Raw genomic sequence first — 16323 nt, 5'->3', positions numbered from 1 at the left:
CCTCCGTGTGTGTGTCTGGGCTCCGGTCCGGCCACGACTTTTATAGATGGTCTGTTGCTATTTCTGATCCATGTTGTCACTCTACAATCAGAGTGCACCGACATCCGACACCGAGTCCTCCGAGTCTCATTCCCGGACAGCTGGAAGCCGCTCTGAAGGAGGGGGTTATGGGTAATTGGGCTGAAAAATCCCTCGATTCTCAAATTGTACGGGCAGTCACCTCCTTAATCACTCAGCCCAACATTTTCCACTTCAGCTTTGATCACATAGGGGACAGTATCCTGGAGATTATGGGGATGGAGATCATATAAACATGTAGACAGACACACACACACACACACAGGTTCAGTCTGAGGAGAGGAATCTTAATAAGATTTTGATCTTGGCATACACAAAGCAGCAAGTGAGACCCTGCTAATGTGGAAAGACAACAGTGATGCAGCTGTTGTTTTTTTTTATACACAAAGGATATTTCAGGCATGTAGGTTAAAAATGTATGAATCAGGAGTCACAGCTGTCACTTGGAAATAAAAGGTGAAGAGAGACAAAGAACTTTGAGGACATTATATCCAGCTGCTTTTTTTTTTAATTAATTTTTTTTATTCATAATACAGTTCAGAGGGAATTTATACAACAGCTGGGCCTCATGACAACATCAAACACCCCTCATTAGATCCCGTAACAGTGTGCCGTCTCACAGTAGCAGTAGCAGGAAGGGCTCCGTCCCCAGTGATTCATTACGTTGGTGACAGAGCGCCACGCAAGCCATAATCAACTCCGGTTACGGACTGTGACAGACACACACCTACACACAAGCACGCACGCACAAGTACGCACAAGCACACACACGCACACTCGCACGCACACGCATGCACGCACACAACTCTATGACAGTTATGTGCTGGTGTGAAGTTACCACCGGTCCCTGTCTCTGACTCATTCATCCACATCAGGCCCTGATATCATCAGACAAACAATATCAGATATTACATACACAGCACAAAGTGTCACCATCCAAGTCACAAGGAGCCGGATCAATCAGTCAAATTTCAGGATTCAGTGCACACTGTATCACATGTGAACCACTTTATAACATTATATCTTATTTGACTGTATTTCATGACTTTGTGTACATCACTGCTGTTCCTCTCCACTGACACGTAGGCCGATATGTCCTGTATATTTAAGGAAACGGCTTCACGCCGTTTTTCCCTTTACCTGGCAAGTACAATATTTCAGTTTTCTCTCTGCAACTTCTCAGCATGCTGACACTGCACATGTCAAATATTTTTAGGTGTCACACAGAAATAGGTGAGCAAGTGAGCAAGGAGGCATCTCAGAGAGCGATTCATTCAGACACGCCATGACATCATGACAACCATGAATGCCATTTCAGAAACCTATGCAAGGTCCTTCCATGTTGAGCTCACGTCTTTTTGAATTTTTAAGTGAAAAAGTCCTATTCTAAATCAGGGTATAGTACATTCATTTGTAGTTTTTGTTATTAGTACAGACACAAGCTCAAACTGCAGGAGGACGTTCCATGGCCTTCACCTCTTCGCTGTTCTCTGGTGACTCATGCTATGTTAATGAAGCCAGTGCTGTTGAGGGTCTTTAAAGGTGAGCAGTGATGAGGTGAGAGTCTGTCACAGTCCGAGTCCCTCCACCCGCGCCAGACCTGACTCCGACCAGGAAGAACTTTTGTGTTGCATAACAACGCTGCCACAGCTGCTGCAAAGTGACATTTAAATGAGCTGCCACCGAAGAAGACAACAGAGAGTGGGAGGGACAGAGGGAGGAGAAGGGCAACTGCAGAATGAAGCCCAGGTCTGTCAGGAGGAAGTAAATATGGCCAAATATTGCATTTTTATTTTGTGACAGGGGAATGAATTTGGGGGGACAGAGATGAGCCTCCTACACTGGTCGGCCTGTCACAAAGGGTTCCTGAAACAGTCAGAAGAATTTAAAGGAAAGTTAACTTTCTATTGATTCCTGTCCAGAGTCTCTGATGCTTGATATCTGCGCCACAGAGTCAAAGTGTTATCATCTATTTGTGTTCCGCTGCACCACCAGGCTGGTGCAGTGTTCAAACATGTGCCCTCTCTCTTACATAACAACAACAAGCAGCTGACCACCAAAACAACATCGTTGCCATCCATCTTGCAACCCGGTCCGCTCCCAGAGGGGCGGTCAGACGCCAGACGGGCCGCACCGGATCCAGATTTGGGGACTGCCCGCGGATCAGAGTGTGAGCCAGCCACGGGTGCACATCTGACGGGCCACGTGGCGGCGAAGGAACAGACTTTCCACCTCGAAAGTAGTTTGCTCTCATGCCACATATCTGAGGAATCACGAACTTTAACTCCATGCAGCTACAACACATGCAAATTCTTTCATTCTTTTTCAGTATTTTGATTTTTAGATGAGCTGGAAACTACTTCACATGAGGCGGCCCCACTGAGGGAACATGTGACATTGCACACATACAGGAAGAGGCTTTAGGGCTGGAACTTTATTTCATCATGAACTTGACACCAGAACACGTCCGCAGACCTCCACACACATTTATAAATCTTTTGACATTTCTAGCAAATCACCAGAGAGGAAACATTCCCTCACATGCATCCCCTGAAACTCATCTCAGATACACGCGCACAACCCAGTTTAAAAGTTGAACGTATAGAACCTACTACGTTGCATTTCCATTCACCGTTCTCCAAAATCATTTGCAGACTTTAAGTTTTAAAGTATTTATTATTCAAACACAGAAACACATTCTCGTAAAACTTAAAGAAAAGATCTGACCACAGATCAGTGGGATGTTTATTCAGTGATGTTACCGATCATGTGATTGAATAAGACAAGTGCTGATGATCATAGGACAAAATATAAAGAGGCTCTGCTCAGAGGAACATCGCTACCCCGAAGGTTCACAACAGATGAACAATGAACAGGCGAGAAATTTCATAAATATCTTTGCTAGACAGAAAAACACACACAACGTTGAGACATCTGTAGCATTCAACCAAAAATCTGCTAAACCCTTTTAAATTTTGATCAGAGAAAACAGAAAGAGAATCAAGCTGTGCAGCTGAGGGACAAAGGAGAAACTGTTCGGACTAAAGCCGCAGCAACACCGAGACACTTGAAGAGCAACGCAATGCTGTCATCCAGGTCTCCAGGGTTGATGACTACTGCCCCCTGCCTTGTGTCTGTTGTTACTGCAGCTAGTGCATCTTAGGATCTGTCACTCAAGTTTCCATCTTCTCTTCCGCTCTCCTCATCATCATCCTCTTCCTCGCCCCTTCCGTTCATGGACTCGACCCTGGCCAGCAGCAGCGGCAGGTTTATGCCGAGGCCCGACATGTCCTCGTCAGAATCATCCCTTGGCGGATAGAAGCGCTTTGCCTTCGCCAGAAAATCTTCGGCTATGTCGAGGTACAGGAGACGATCCTGTGAAGGAGACGAAGTGGTTGAAGGTGAATGTAGTCAGAACGTCGATGTTAAAGGAGCAGTTTTCCATTTCACCATAGATCCTCTAATGTGTGATCCTCTGTCCTTTCTTGGCTGTGATTCTACACTGACCGTATTCTTAAAAGCATTTTAAAAAGTTTTGTTGACGTGCAGAAAAAAAGCCTGACATTAAATGAGGAAGTAAAGCCAAAGCCTACACACCAATAGATGACCAGTTGTAAAGGTAGTAGTTGAGTACTTTTAGCATCAGAGACAAGAAAAGTGCACAATAATTAATCCAGATTTGTGCAGCAGATATTGTTTGTTTCCTCTTTTTTACTCGATTCCTCTCACAACCCCTTTAGATTTCTTTCGTAACTCCTTAAAAATGTCCAATACACAAGTTTGGAACCAATGAACTTTACTACTTAAATGTGTAAAAGTAGATAAATATAGCTCATACCCATAGATAAATACAGTTTACATTTACAGAGGATCTTAAATTCATACCCCTAAAACAAGAACATAATATTGTGGCTGTAAAATTCAGGAAAATAAAAGGAAGTATTTGGAGTGGGAGAGTCTTGCTAATCTATTATTACATTTTGTCAACTAGTCAGATTTGACCTTAAAGACATCTGAAACTTTTTTTAAACTTTAGTGACCTGCAAGCCTGAAGATCTTGTTCACAGGACAGCTGCAGGGTGTCTTTTTAACCCTAAACTCCGGGTCACAGAGGGCCATCTTTTTTCAGTGACTAGTTCAAAGTTGAGGGGCCTCTGGCGACAACCCCCCCCCATCTCCCCTTACTCTCTCACCAGGATGAAAAGATATCTTTCTGGCGGTGGCTCTCTGCTGCTGAAGACGGAGGTCTCGGTGTGGAGCGTATGAAGCAGAGCACGAGCTGCCGGGGCGTCACGCATGCGGTCATGTGAGCCACCGGCAGACACCGTCAGCAGAGAGTCCGCCTCGGCCATGAAACCTAGAAAAGAAGGCACATAATCTCAGTAATTACACAATCACAATCTGCCTCATGTCTCATCTGTGCAGCCCCACCTAGGTTCTCCAGGATCGTCTTCCATTTGTCTCGGACTTCTCGGCGTGTGTCTCTCATAGCCTCGATGTCGACGCTCAGGCGACGATAGCCCTGAACAAGACAAGAACAATAAAGTTGTTTCTTTTTTTTTTTCCTCCTTCATGAGAACAGTTCCTCTGGTCTGCTGTGTTGTAACTGGATAATCTGATCCTCTGTCCTGCTGACCTCTGGCTGTTTCTGGAAACTGATCTCAACCACAAACAGGGCTGTATCACTTCACACCATATATGTAATTACAGTTCAGCTGTTGGTATCAGTTAGTGTCACTTGTCTGTGTTGTTATTGGTTCCTTTTTCTCATCTTCACTTCATCAGGACTGAATAAAGGCCTTAAACTACATCCTGACTCTCTCACTAACCGTGGATCCCATGCGGGTCTTGTTCCTGGCCTGCAGCAGTGTGTGAAGTGTCCGGTCGTCATCTCTCTCCGAGTGGCTGGGGTCTCCTGGTGTACTCCACAGGTTGGTCTCCTCCTCTCGACGCTTCTGGACCTCACGGTTAAAGTACTCCAGCGGATCCGGACTGTGAAGTCGACCAGCAGCGCACAAACGCAAAGTTATTAAACATTCATACAGAGATCGGCACACACGACAATCAGTTATATGGACGTTTACAGGAACGTATATACTAAAATGGGGCATGCGGTGACGAGCTTTCTGGTTTCATCTTACGGTAGTAAAGGCTGCTTTTCATCGTCATCATCGTCATCATTAGCGCAGCAGCAGCAGCACTGCCGGCAGAACTTTTTAAAGGCTGAACCCATCTATTCAGAACAGACTCAACAGGGAGTTCACAGTGTCAGATAATCCAGAGAGAGAAGTGGTGCTTCAGTTCTTCGAATGGCCTTCTGTGGTTCCTCAAGCAACAGTGAGGTGGATGCCAGTGCCGCCGTCCCCCCGTGGATGCTCTGAAGAGACCTCAGTCACTGCCTATATTTCAAAAAAAGATGTGACAAAGTGAGAAAAGGCAGCAGTCACAGCATATATGTGGTCGACTAGAATGAATCTTAGAAATCTGGTTTCCCTTTCAGAGGAAGAACATGTGGTAAAAAAAAAAAAAATGATCAGAAAGAACAAGTATAATTTTTTTTTTTTTTTTAAAGTTACAAAATAAAGGCCACTGATCCCCAAAGTCTACCTAATTTTTAACTTCCCCATTTTCCAGGAGGTCGCCGCGGCTCCACGTCCAGGAGAGGTTCGTCCTTCTGATCATCGGCCAGAGTAGCTCAGGCAGACGGCAGCCCAAGGACTGGTGTCTCTCGTCAGCTGTACATGGAGGACAATGAGAGCAGTGAGACGCTCGCACTCTCATCGAATAAAAAAAAAAAAAAAACAAACCCAGACAAATATTCACACAGCCGTAGCCTCAGAAGACAGTCACAGCACAATCATGTGAGCGGCTGCATCTCTTGTCCTGAGCGCTTTGTTTTGCCCCGAGGACAACACATCTCTTCTGCAGTAACAAGTCTGATTGCACAGTCTGTATCCAACCTACCACGGCGGATCGATTCAAGGATTATTTAATTTTAATTTGTGCGGTTACGGAGATGAATTAATCAGGAATCTGTAACGAGGGTTTAAATCACGATTGTTTTTTCCAGACTTGCTCCAGATTTTTTTTTTTTACGAATTCACAAGCGTCACATCCGTCTTTTAGAAAGTCTGAACTGGTAAAGCATTGTTCACACATTGTGATGCTATGGAGTCGCATAATGTGGAGGGAGATTCAGCCTCCAGTGGAGCCTTCTACTTCACTTTTTGCTACAGTGAGCCCGTCATGCATGTGACAAAGGCTCAAAGTCACAGGGTATTATTTTTCAAGACATAAACACTCCTATGATTCAATGTCCTGTGAATTAGAAGTCATTCAGCGTGGTTTGGTTGCAGTAAGGGGAAAAACTAACGACATCTGTATGATTTATCATTTCAAAAAAATACAACAAGGGATTTATAATAAAGAGCAGGTTATATCCGTCTTAAGTTCATATATTTTATTCGACGTAAGACACTGGTTAAGACTCAGTAAAAACTGTTGGCCAGTTGTGATGGCTTTAAATTAAACACGTGACGGAGGATTTGTAGACAAATTCATTCAAAAACTATGAAAGAAAACAGTAACTTTAAACAGGCTTCATATGAATATAATACACCTTTGTTGAAGGTATTGAGCATAGATTTAACAGCATGACGTAAACACAAAAGCAAAAGAAAAGGCTTGACATGTAAAGTTATCATTATAAAGGCACCAAATCATTGATATCATCTTTTGACATTCCTTCTGTACAGTGAGAAGCTAAAAAAAAAAATCTAAAAAAAAATCAGTCGTTATAAATCATTCAGTTCATCCCAATTACAGTCTTTTTTTTGGACTTCAGGAATAATTTCAGACTGTGATTGGAGCATCCACTGATGTGGATATCAAAGTTACAACTCCAATTATGCACCTTTAAAGTATGAATTTTTCTTTTGTGTCTCAATACTTAAAAGCACAAGGAAGACCAACTCTCCGCCTTTGCTTTAAACTCAACCGTGACTTGAACCAAATCACTAAAACCTCGGCGATTAGCCACTTTTCCAAACCGATGTGATTACAAACAGTGACATTTCTGAGGTACATCGTAACACCGAGTTGCAGTTTCACACAAAACTAAAGCTCAGGCGACGTTTCTACGTGGTTGTAAAAAAAAAACATCATAGTGATTGATAGTGTCAGAAATGAGAGCAAAACCTCCCTCAGTGCCACGTCTCAGGGCCTGAGGGGGCGGGGGGGGGGGGTGTCATATCAGTACAGTAATAAGCTTCGATGACAAATAATGAGTTGAGATAGTTTACCACAAGGCCACTTGAGGTTACTGGCACAAAAGATTGCTTTAGTAAGTGTACAGGATCCTAATTCATGAACATAATCGTCGTCTTTATTTGTCCAGACTGACTAACAGTCTTCTGATCGGACTCCTAGTTGAGCTGCTCCCACAACAGCAGCATTAAAAACCCACAGTAACGCTTGGTTACACGTTAGCTGATTTTTTTTGTGTGTGTGTGTGTTTGTTTTCACTGTGGAATAAAAGATCGTGTCCAACCAAAGAGGCTTTCACTGCGTGTCTCCCTCTAGTGGTGATCAGACAGCAGAGCGCCCCCCCGCACTCCCCATCGAGCACAGTGTAGTAAAGGAAAGGAATAAGCTGCAAGGTTTCACCCGTTCCAATGACGCGTTTGTTGTAAAATATGGCTGTGAAGTGTTGAGAGGTCACCGTGATGTACGACGGTGCAGTGAAAACAGACGCACAGAAAATACGTAAAAGAAAGCAGCAAATCGATGGCTAACAATACGTGCAGCGAGATAAGGCTCAGAGACACGGCGGCTTCAGTCGCTGCAACAGTTCTTTTGTAACGAGTCAGACGGTGAGCGTCCCGCCCATCTTCATCCAAGTTTTCTTGTTATAGTAAAGTCGAGCCAGAATCAGGAAACAACAACAACAACAAAAAAAAAAGCAAAATGATCAGGCTTTAAAAAAACAAAAACGACACTGACGCTTAAAGACGAGGAGGAACCGACTCATTCCTCGTCTCCTCTGACTGAGATGTGGTAAATGTCTCACGTTTCCCATGTTTAGAGGCGTCACCGCTGTGCCTTTTTTGGGATTAAAGTAAAAAAAAAAAAAAAGAACGTAGAAAAGAAGTAGTGGCATCTTCCAACAAGCGGCGGCATCTCTCCTGCTTTAGGTGTGGTGGTGGTGGTGGTGGTGGTGGTGGTGGGGGCGGAGAGACGGCCGCAGCTCGGCGATACGTTGGCGTAAATGGGACATGAATTCAAACATGGTGGCAGCCAGACTCTGGTGGATGAGGTAGCGGGGCAGGCGGCCCTAATGAGACCCAAAACATCCGTGTTAATCGTTTTCTACTCAAATTAAAATATCTTTCTAAATTTCTAACACATTTTTACATTCCTGCATCTTTAATGTATTTTTACACATATTTCATGCATAAATTCTCACTTCTCTGTCTACTGTTGCCTGTAAATTCTTGGATTTGATGTCATTTCAGATCGAGTCATTTTTAAAACACCCTATTTTCTCCAGTCTTGTTCAGTTTTTTTTTCCTCTTTCCTATATTCAAAATTTAAAAATTTTACTTGATCCCACCTTTCCTCACGCCACAAAATGTTTTTCGAGAACTCGCAGCAAGCCTTTTCTAACCTTCAAGTCTGTGTTGAGGACCCAGATGAAAGTGCAGACGGATGGGTTACTGCTGGATTTGAGGACCACAAATCCCCCCGGGCCATTTTCTCCCCTGAGACCGGCAATTTAAAAAAAAAAAAAAAAAAAAGGTAAAAGAGAAGACGGACAGTCAAACACAACTGGCCTTTATCAAATCGATATGACGCTGGGATTTACTGGATCAGTGACAAGCAGCCCGGCTGGAGAACAGCTCTGACCTGACGTAGCGGCCGATTGGAGGTTTGGTGTCGTGGTTGGTTGCCATGCCAGCAGACATGTAGCAGTCTCGCCTGCGCTCCACTCGTCGGACGTTAATGAAGTCCCTGCAGGAAGAAGGAAAAAAAAAAAAAAATCAATCAGTCGGTTAATTTACTTTATTTCAGACCTGAAGTTCTTAAACGGAAAAGAGAAAAGACAAGCAAGAAGAAAAAGCCGTCCGCACCTCGCAGACACGACTCCCCCTGCTGCACCAGAGGAGACGTCGTACGAGACCAGAGTGTTGTCATCAACCCTCTGAAGGATCTGAGGAAAAGCCAGGAAAGCGATATTAGGTTTTAGCTTGGCACAACTTGACAGTGAAAAATGTTGAAAAGAACAGAGAGCCTTCCGTCACCTGGCAGGCGGAAACCGTTCTGTTCCACTGAACCATCTTCTCCGGCTGCAGGATCACCTCCTGATACACGAGCTCGGCGGGACACTGCATTAAGGCCTGGAACACATCAGACACGAGGCTGAGACATGTGTAATACATCACACCAATTATTTCATATCAATCGATACGCCACATCATTCAAAAAAACATTTGATATCGGTAGCGGTACCGGTAGATGTTCCTGAACGATACCAACTTCATGAAATCCAATTTAACGAAGACAAAACAAAAAAAAACTAAAAATGACATTACACATTGCAGTACAAATTTTTAGCTTTCATGCAGTTAAGAGGGGAAGAGTGTAACCCAGGTCGTTCTATTTAACAACAACTTACAGATGACCCCGAAACATCTCATTGGTAGTTGCTACAATTTACAGATGTTCCCTAAACGCATCACCCGCAGGCTATCTGTAGATAAGCTCAAAGTTCCTGTCACACCTGATATTCTGATGAAATATCATCTTGACGGTTGTTCACAGTTGTCAGGACACCGAAATTCAAAAGGCCCATTCATACACGTAAGGCCCATTAAATATCACTTCTCGTGTGCTTATCATCATCGTTCCTGCTGGAAACCCCCGTCGTGTTCAGTCATAAAATATTTACTTCCACATATTCAAAAAGAAGTTTATTATTCTACTCGCTCTTACTATGGTGACTGTGGTTCCACATTGTGGAGCCAAATCTAGCAAAGAAAAACTGTATTCACTCGAATTCAACAAAAAATAAGTTTAAAAGGTGATGTCAGAGTCAAATAATATTGTCAAGCATTTCAAAGTATTTTTTTTTTTAAAAATTTAAAAAAAAATGCCTGCAGAAAAGTTTTATGAGGAAACAAATGCACTCAAATCACACAATACATGGACCGAAGATTGTGTTTTAGCATCATACATGTAGGACGGACAACAAGCATGTTCATTTTGTTTACTGTCTTGTTCATATTTGTGTGTGTTAAGTGCCAGACAGGAGAAAAAAATAAAAATAAAACACAACTGAAATAAATATACAATCACTTGAATAAGTCTGCAGGTCACCAAGGAAAAGTAAATATGAGGCCACGCTGGTTTTGTGTTGGTTCATCATTTACAGCAATAAGTCCACAAGATACAGTTGCAAAGCCTACAAAAACAAATCGCCTCAGTTACGCAGCATGCTGACTTCCTCCACGGGAAATTACACACGCTGAAAGAACTCCTTTCTACACCAGAAATCCTCAGTGACACGTCATTTAATTCAGCACTCCTGCAGTCTCGGTTATTCCACCGCTTTACCCTGAAGAGGTCGTTCAAACGCGTGCACGCGTATCAGCTTTACGCATTCTCAATTCAGTCGCAGACGAGAGTTTAAAAAAAAAAAAAAAAAAAGAGCCTGGTTTACTTTTTACTGTGACAGTTTTATACGTGACTATTTAAAAGCAGTAAAACATGCCTTTAAAGAGCTTGAAAAACATCCGTGTCAGCGTACTAATCTGGAACTATTCACGGTTAAATGACTTGTCTACACATGACGGAACTATTCAGAGTTTAAACATCATGACTTCCTGGAGTCGCTGCTGGAACAGGATACGTTTTGGTTTTACACTGAACACACAAACGACTGCCGTACCTTCAGAATGAAAGTCTTTCCGTGGAAGGGAATCTCTAGCGTGTGGACCGAATCTCCCATTTCCTGTCAACACAAAACACAAAAACACCGTCAGTAACAGGAATTTCAAGTCAAACAAAACGACAACACAGCGTTGCACAACGTGATGCAGAGCAGAAGAAACGGACAGTGAGGAAAATAAATTCAGCGAGAACGAGTAAGACACACTGACAAAAAGAAAATGCACGGATGAACCTCATCCATAAACATCTATACTTAAAAAAGTGGCCAAGTTCCTTCGAAGTGGTTCCTGAGAAATCGTGTTCACAGCACACTTTGTTCCTGACTGATCTTTCAGAACTGTTCTAATGGACACATGAAATATATTAAGAGTCTACGCTTACATTGTTTTTTTCATATTTCCAGTTGTCCTCCTGGGTGAGGATCTGCTCCACCACAGACATGGCCTCCCGACCCTGCCTGACGTACTCCTTCTCCTGCGGCAACATGGAAGAGGAGGACACAAGTGAAGAAGACGAAGCAGGAAATCGTCACGTGAGGAGCTGCTAGCAGGGCTGATGGTAAAGACGCCGCAGACCGACGCAGGTACCTGAGCAGTGACAGCTTTGCGCCCAAGACCCTCCTCATCCAGATCCTCTTCGGAGCCTGCAGACACAATTCAGGGGGAAAAAAAACAAAAAAAAACCTCTCTGTAGCTCAAATACGGTTAAAAAATAAAATAAAATAAAAAAAAAAGCAGAAACAACCTGGAAGGGATGAACCCACTGAGGCAGAGACGGTGCTTGATCAAAACTTATCAGAGACGTCACCTTCGACAGACTCGGGTGGGGAGTAGAACTGTCCGTCCGAGATGGCGCGGGGGTAGATCATGGGGGCTCGTTCGCAGGCCGCGTTCACAGCTGCTAAGTAGGCTGAGGTCAAAAGAGAAAAAAAAACAGTTGAGAAGGAGACGCAGGTTTGTTTTTTTGTCGAGTCTTGTGTGAACTCGTATCTCACCTCGTTCATCATCAGCTTCCTGCGTGAGAACCTTGAAGTCGAGGAACCACGTCTCCAGCCAGGCCACCACAAACGAGGTGATGGGCAAGACGTAGCCAAAGGCATTCTGGGACAGGAGCTGCTAGGAGACAGAAAGCAGGGTCAAAGAAGGTAAAAAAAAAAAAAAAAAACACTAAAAAAAACCCAATAACCATAAAAGTACAAAGCACATAAAACTACTTTTACTTTTACACCTTCCATAACAGAGGTGGAAGCTGCATTTTGTGTTGGTTCACTCCCCTATTGTTGCATGCAAAACATTTATTGAGCCACATAAAAGCATCTGGCATAAAGGACTTGATGATAAACGGAGGTCAAAAGGCAGATAAGAAAACGTCTTTGATCCTCCGAGCGGCACAGAGCAGGAAAATCATAAAGACTTTCATCAGCTCGGACGAACTGATCACCGGCAGAAATGAAGAAGCAAAAAAGTAGAAGTGGTTTCAACTGACATGTTTACAGACAGACAGATACAGACACAGACACACACAACTGTGAAAGTGTAGAAGAGGGAGGGGGATGGGGGGGGGGCACTCACATTGGATACGATGACCTTAACAACAAGGAAGACGCTGGTCACTAGAGTGGTAACCTGCGGAGTGTGAAGAACGTTTGAATTATTCATTTATGTCCTGCTACGATTAAAATATAAAATCATACACTATCTCATCAGGGCGTGTTTCCCTGCGACCGAGCTCACTCACCGCAATAACCCACCAATGTTTCAAGCGGAAAGCAGCATAACCCACTTGTAGACACAGGAAACGAACCACGGCAAGAAGCTGAGACGACGATGAGGAGGAGGAAGAAGCCGAGAGAGAAATAGTGAGACCTCAGGCCTTTGATGTTATCACATGTTGCAGGAAGGTTGACTCAGTAAACGTTGTATTCCCTTGTGAATGCAGACGTGTGACTAATCTAGTCAGTTTCTACAGGTTTTGAAACCAATAATAATTAAAAAAAAAAAAAAAAAAAAAAAAGGCAGAAAATGAGCCGATTCATATCACGATCCAAGCGTTGAAAACATGACCAGGATTTACATGCCATCGATTTGAAAACAACAATTCAACTGAAATGGAAAATGCACAAAAGTTGGATTGACCCACTTACAAAGATGTCAAAGAAGGAAGACCTGAAGTTATAACGGAGCACCTCGTTCTTCAAGCTGTCCCAGATTGTGCTGGAAATCTGCAGGACAACAGAGCAGAGGCTACATCGTCATGAAACGGAGTCCGAACCCGTTGCGGCAAAAAGAGCCGACGGGGTCACGGAGTGTTTCTCTAAAGTCCTCCGGCCGTTTAAGATACGGGAAAACTCACATTCAGCTCAATGATCCAGAGAAGTGAGATGAAGAGGAGATCGAACGTCACGAAGAGACAGAAGGTGCGCCGCACGTCAGAGATGACCTTGCGCTCTGCGGGGGGCACCAGCATGTACGGGGGAGGGAGGGACAGCGATGTAGAGTAGGAGGCGTTCAGGGAGGCGATGGCAGGCATGCTGGCCCCGAGCTCCCCGTACTCTACACCCGGCATTCCTGCTGAGAGACAGGAAACTCCCTCTGCGGCGGGAGAGAGCAAGGTGGCCGTTTGTTATATTTAGTGCGACCGCCCCTATAAATATATGTAAAAAAATAATATATATATAGAAACTATGAAACACACTGCATGTCACCGTTGTCTTTAAGTGCTGCTATTATAAATCCCATATTTTACACGTTTCCTGCACTTGTTTGCTGTCTTAATATCCATAAGAAGATTTTTTTGTGTGTGTGTGTGTGTGTTTTTATGTCTCAATATAGTTGTACGTCTTTTCGCTTTTAGCTTCTCTCTGGAGCTCCACCAAAAACATTGATCAGAATCACAGTCAGCTTTATTGTTCAGGTATGTTTACACACATTTGTTTTACGAATTTGACTCCGGTTGTAACTTGTTCTCTCAGTGTGCAAAAACAAAAACTGACACGCATAGATAGACCTATAAAACGTAAATTTACATCTATACAGCTAAGAAAGAAAGAAATACATATATACACCTAAACAATGGTGCAATTGCACCTTGTGCAAATGGTATTCGTTTATTGCGCGCATCTGTGTGTACAAGGCACAATAATATCCATGACCCTCTCTTCCCATTGGCTGACCCTTCTCTGAGTGACACACACTCAGGCTAATCGCAGACCGCGGGGTGTTTTGTTCCTCGTAAAACGATGGACAGCAGGTCATGCCGAGGGCAGACGTATGTCACCAGCTTGAGTTTGTCCAAATGGCACGGTTGCTGAGTAACGGGGGTTATTTCTCCATGTACCGAGCGTTTTCGATGCGTCAACAGGATTTATACGGCACCTCAATCTGATTTATGATGCAAAAAGAAAGGGGCGATCGGAAGGTATAATTTGTGGGCCTTTAACATTTTATATTATGAAGAACGGGCCGTGATAACACAAGCGGGCAGTACAAAAGATCACAAGCCATTCAGAGATTTTTGATGACAACGTCAGGGCCACATCGTCATGACGACAAGACGGTTAAAAAAAAAACTTTTGGTGAATAAAGCAGGTTAATTATGTGCACTGAAGCAGAGGTGGAAAGAGGATAACCATCCTTCACGCTCTCTCTGCTCTGCATTGCAGTCTGATGACTCTCCTCACCTCGCTGTGGTTCAGATAAACAGCTTTAATAAAAAAATAAAATAAAAAAGGTAGCATTGTTGGCTTATTGCCTTTTTTTATTATTATTATTATTATTATTATTATTTTACATAAAATAAACTGTCAGGTGTTTTAAAGCTCGCTCATGATTTGATCTCAGATTTACAGGCAATGTTCCTCCAGCAAACCACCTGCGACAACTTTATTTTTTTGAATGCATTTATCGAAGGATGCTTTCGACATGACATCATTTTTATTTATTTATTTTTATTTATTTTTTTTTGGCAGAAGAAAAGCTTTCAACAGGAAGTCGGCCTGTTGTTTTTAAACCAGCGTGTCGGACCGTCGTTAGTCCAGTGAATCACCCATCAGTCCATTATCTCTCCAACTACCTGAACTGACACGGAAAACGACATCATCTCAAATCTTTAAAATTCAGATTAGTTTGAGAACCCTTCACTTCCGCTATGAAAAACAAACAAACAAACAAACAAACAAAGTATTTGAGTTCTGTTAGCAAGCGAACTTTGTTTTCACCCAGTGTTTAAAATAAATAAATAAATAATAAAGCGAGACGGACAGAAAACATCGACTAGGATCGCTGGGGGGAAACAACAACAACAACAACAACAACCTCACACGACTCCACAGATGTGATTATGTTGAACTAATGAACAGGAAGACTTGTCAACGACCCCGGTTAGCTTCTAAACAAGTTCGTTTCACTTGCTAGGCCAGCTGGTGCACACACACACACACACACACACACACAGCATGACTCGAGTAAACAACAACAGGAAGTCGCGCTACATAACATGGTTTCACCTTCACCTCCCCCAACCAAAAAAAAAAACAAGTTTATGGCGTTAAACTCACTTGATTTACCACAACATCATCGCCAGGTGAAGTCTTCCGGGTTGACCTTTCAAAGAAGAAATTACTGCGCGAGATGCTTCACTCGCCTCTCGCTTCGGAAGTCACGTGACCGCAGCCACGACCCCGAGTTGGAGTTTTATTTTGAAGGTCCGCACCGGATGTTCCAGTCAGAGTTCGTTCGTGTTCAGCGCTCCCCCCCTAGTGGTCCACGTCAGTAACTACAGCCCTGTTTTTAACCCTCTTTTATATATACAGTCTGTGGTTTCTAGCGCAGGGGGAAAAAAAAAATAGATTAAAAACAAAACACAATTTCAGAACAAACAAACTGTTAGTTTGGTGGAAACTGGTGTTGTCTTGTTAACGATGCCGACTTTACCGTCCAGGGACCACCACGCTTGCAAAGCGCTCTAAAATCAGGCAAGAGTGCGAACTGCGATGCACTTCCGGTTTCGTTAGAAAACAGAAATTAGTCTCAAAATAAGGAGCCTATGTAAATCGAATATACAGGCCCAAACAGTACATAAAAAAATGCATTACATCTCACGGTTGCACTGCAAAAGATTTAAGTCTATCTAACGTTTTCTATGTATTTAATAAAAAAATAAAAAAATAAAAACTTGGGAGGGAGAGAGAAAAGGGAGACACTGCGTCCTAATTAACAAATTAGAGAAGCAAGAAATCTTTTAGACTGCATCATCAGTATAGCCATATAGTGTTGGCTGTGAGAAAGCATCAAAGTAAAT

General features: G+C 43.2%; 2 protein-coding genes across 3 annotated transcripts; both read right to left on the bottom strand.

Annotated features, from left to right (window-relative positions):
* Window positions 1-2510: 2510 nt before the first annotated feature.
* Window positions 2511-5465, bottom strand: mreg (melanoregulin). The gene is made up of 5 exons (XM_069709069.1): window positions 5220-5465; window positions 4908-5070; window positions 4510-4600; window positions 4272-4435; window positions 2511-3453 (listed from the first exon to the last, which is right to left on the bottom strand). Exons 1-5 carry the CDS (start codon window positions 5309-5311, stop codon window positions 3238-3240), a joined length of 726 nt encoding a protein of 241 aa, XP_069565170.1. The 5' UTR covers window positions 5312-5465; the 3' UTR covers window positions 2511-3237.
* A 2153-nt stretch (window positions 5466-7618) lies between these two features.
* stard3 (StAR related lipid transfer domain containing 3) lies at window positions 7619-15640 on the bottom strand. Of its 2 annotated transcripts, none has more exons than XM_069709074.1 (15): window positions 15581-15640; window positions 13378-13616; window positions 13169-13246; window positions 12763-12840; window positions 12597-12650; window positions 12020-12140; window positions 11833-11934; window positions 11613-11668; window positions 11407-11499; window positions 11024-11086; window positions 9378-9473; window positions 9207-9286; window positions 8983-9087; window positions 8744-8837; window positions 7619-8410 (listed from the first exon to the last, which is right to left on the bottom strand). In XM_069709074.1, exons 2-15 carry the CDS (start codon window positions 13588-13590, stop codon window positions 8267-8269), a joined length of 1377 nt encoding a protein of 458 aa, XP_069565175.1. In that variant the 5' UTR covers window positions 13591-13616; window positions 15581-15640; the 3' UTR covers window positions 7619-8266. The 2 variants fall into 2 exon arrangements, with proteins under 2 accessions (XP_069565175.1, XP_069565176.1); XM_069709075.1 differs by having other exon boundaries at window positions 12020-12137.
* Between the last annotated feature and the right edge of the window lie 683 nt (window positions 15641-16323).

Source organism: Brachyistius frenatus, unplaced genomic scaffold (assembly GCF_029030835.1).
Source record: "Brachyistius frenatus isolate BFR_SWC_R1_liver_20210118 unplaced genomic scaffold, ASM2903083v1 Contig_80, whole genome shotgun sequence".
Classification (NCBI taxonomy): domain Eukaryota; kingdom Metazoa; phylum Chordata; class Actinopteri; family Embiotocidae; genus Brachyistius; species Brachyistius frenatus.
This window is presented reverse-complemented; position numbering and strand designations above follow the sequence as displayed.

Excerpts from the sequence above, each read along its gene's own strand:
- mreg (XM_069709069.1), bottom strand. The coding sequence starts at position 5,311 with ATGGGTTCAGCCTTTAAAAAGTTCTGCCGGCAGTGCTGCTGCTGCTGC. Across the intron at positions 4,601-4,907 it reads AGACCCGCATGGGATCCACG|GGCTATCGTCGCCTGAGCGT; the intron begins GTTAGTGAGAGA and ends TGTCTTGTTCAG. Across the intron at positions 4,436-4,509 it reads GACGATCCTGGAGAACCTAG|GTTTCATGGCCGAGGCGGAC; the intron begins GTGGGGCTGCAC and ends CTTCTTTTCTAG.
- stard3 (XM_069709074.1), bottom strand. The coding sequence starts at position 13,590 with ATGCCGGGTGTAGAGTACGGGGAGCTCGGGGCCAGCATGCCTGCCATC. Across the intron at positions 13,247-13,377 it reads TCTGGATCATTGAGCTGAAT|ATTTCCAGCACAATCTGGGA; the intron begins GTGAGTTTTCCC and ends GTTGTCCTGCAG. Across the intron at positions 11,087-11,406 it reads GGAAATATGAAAAAAACAAT|GAAATGGGAGATTCGGTCCA; the intron begins GTAAGCGTAGAC and ends TTGTGTTGACAG.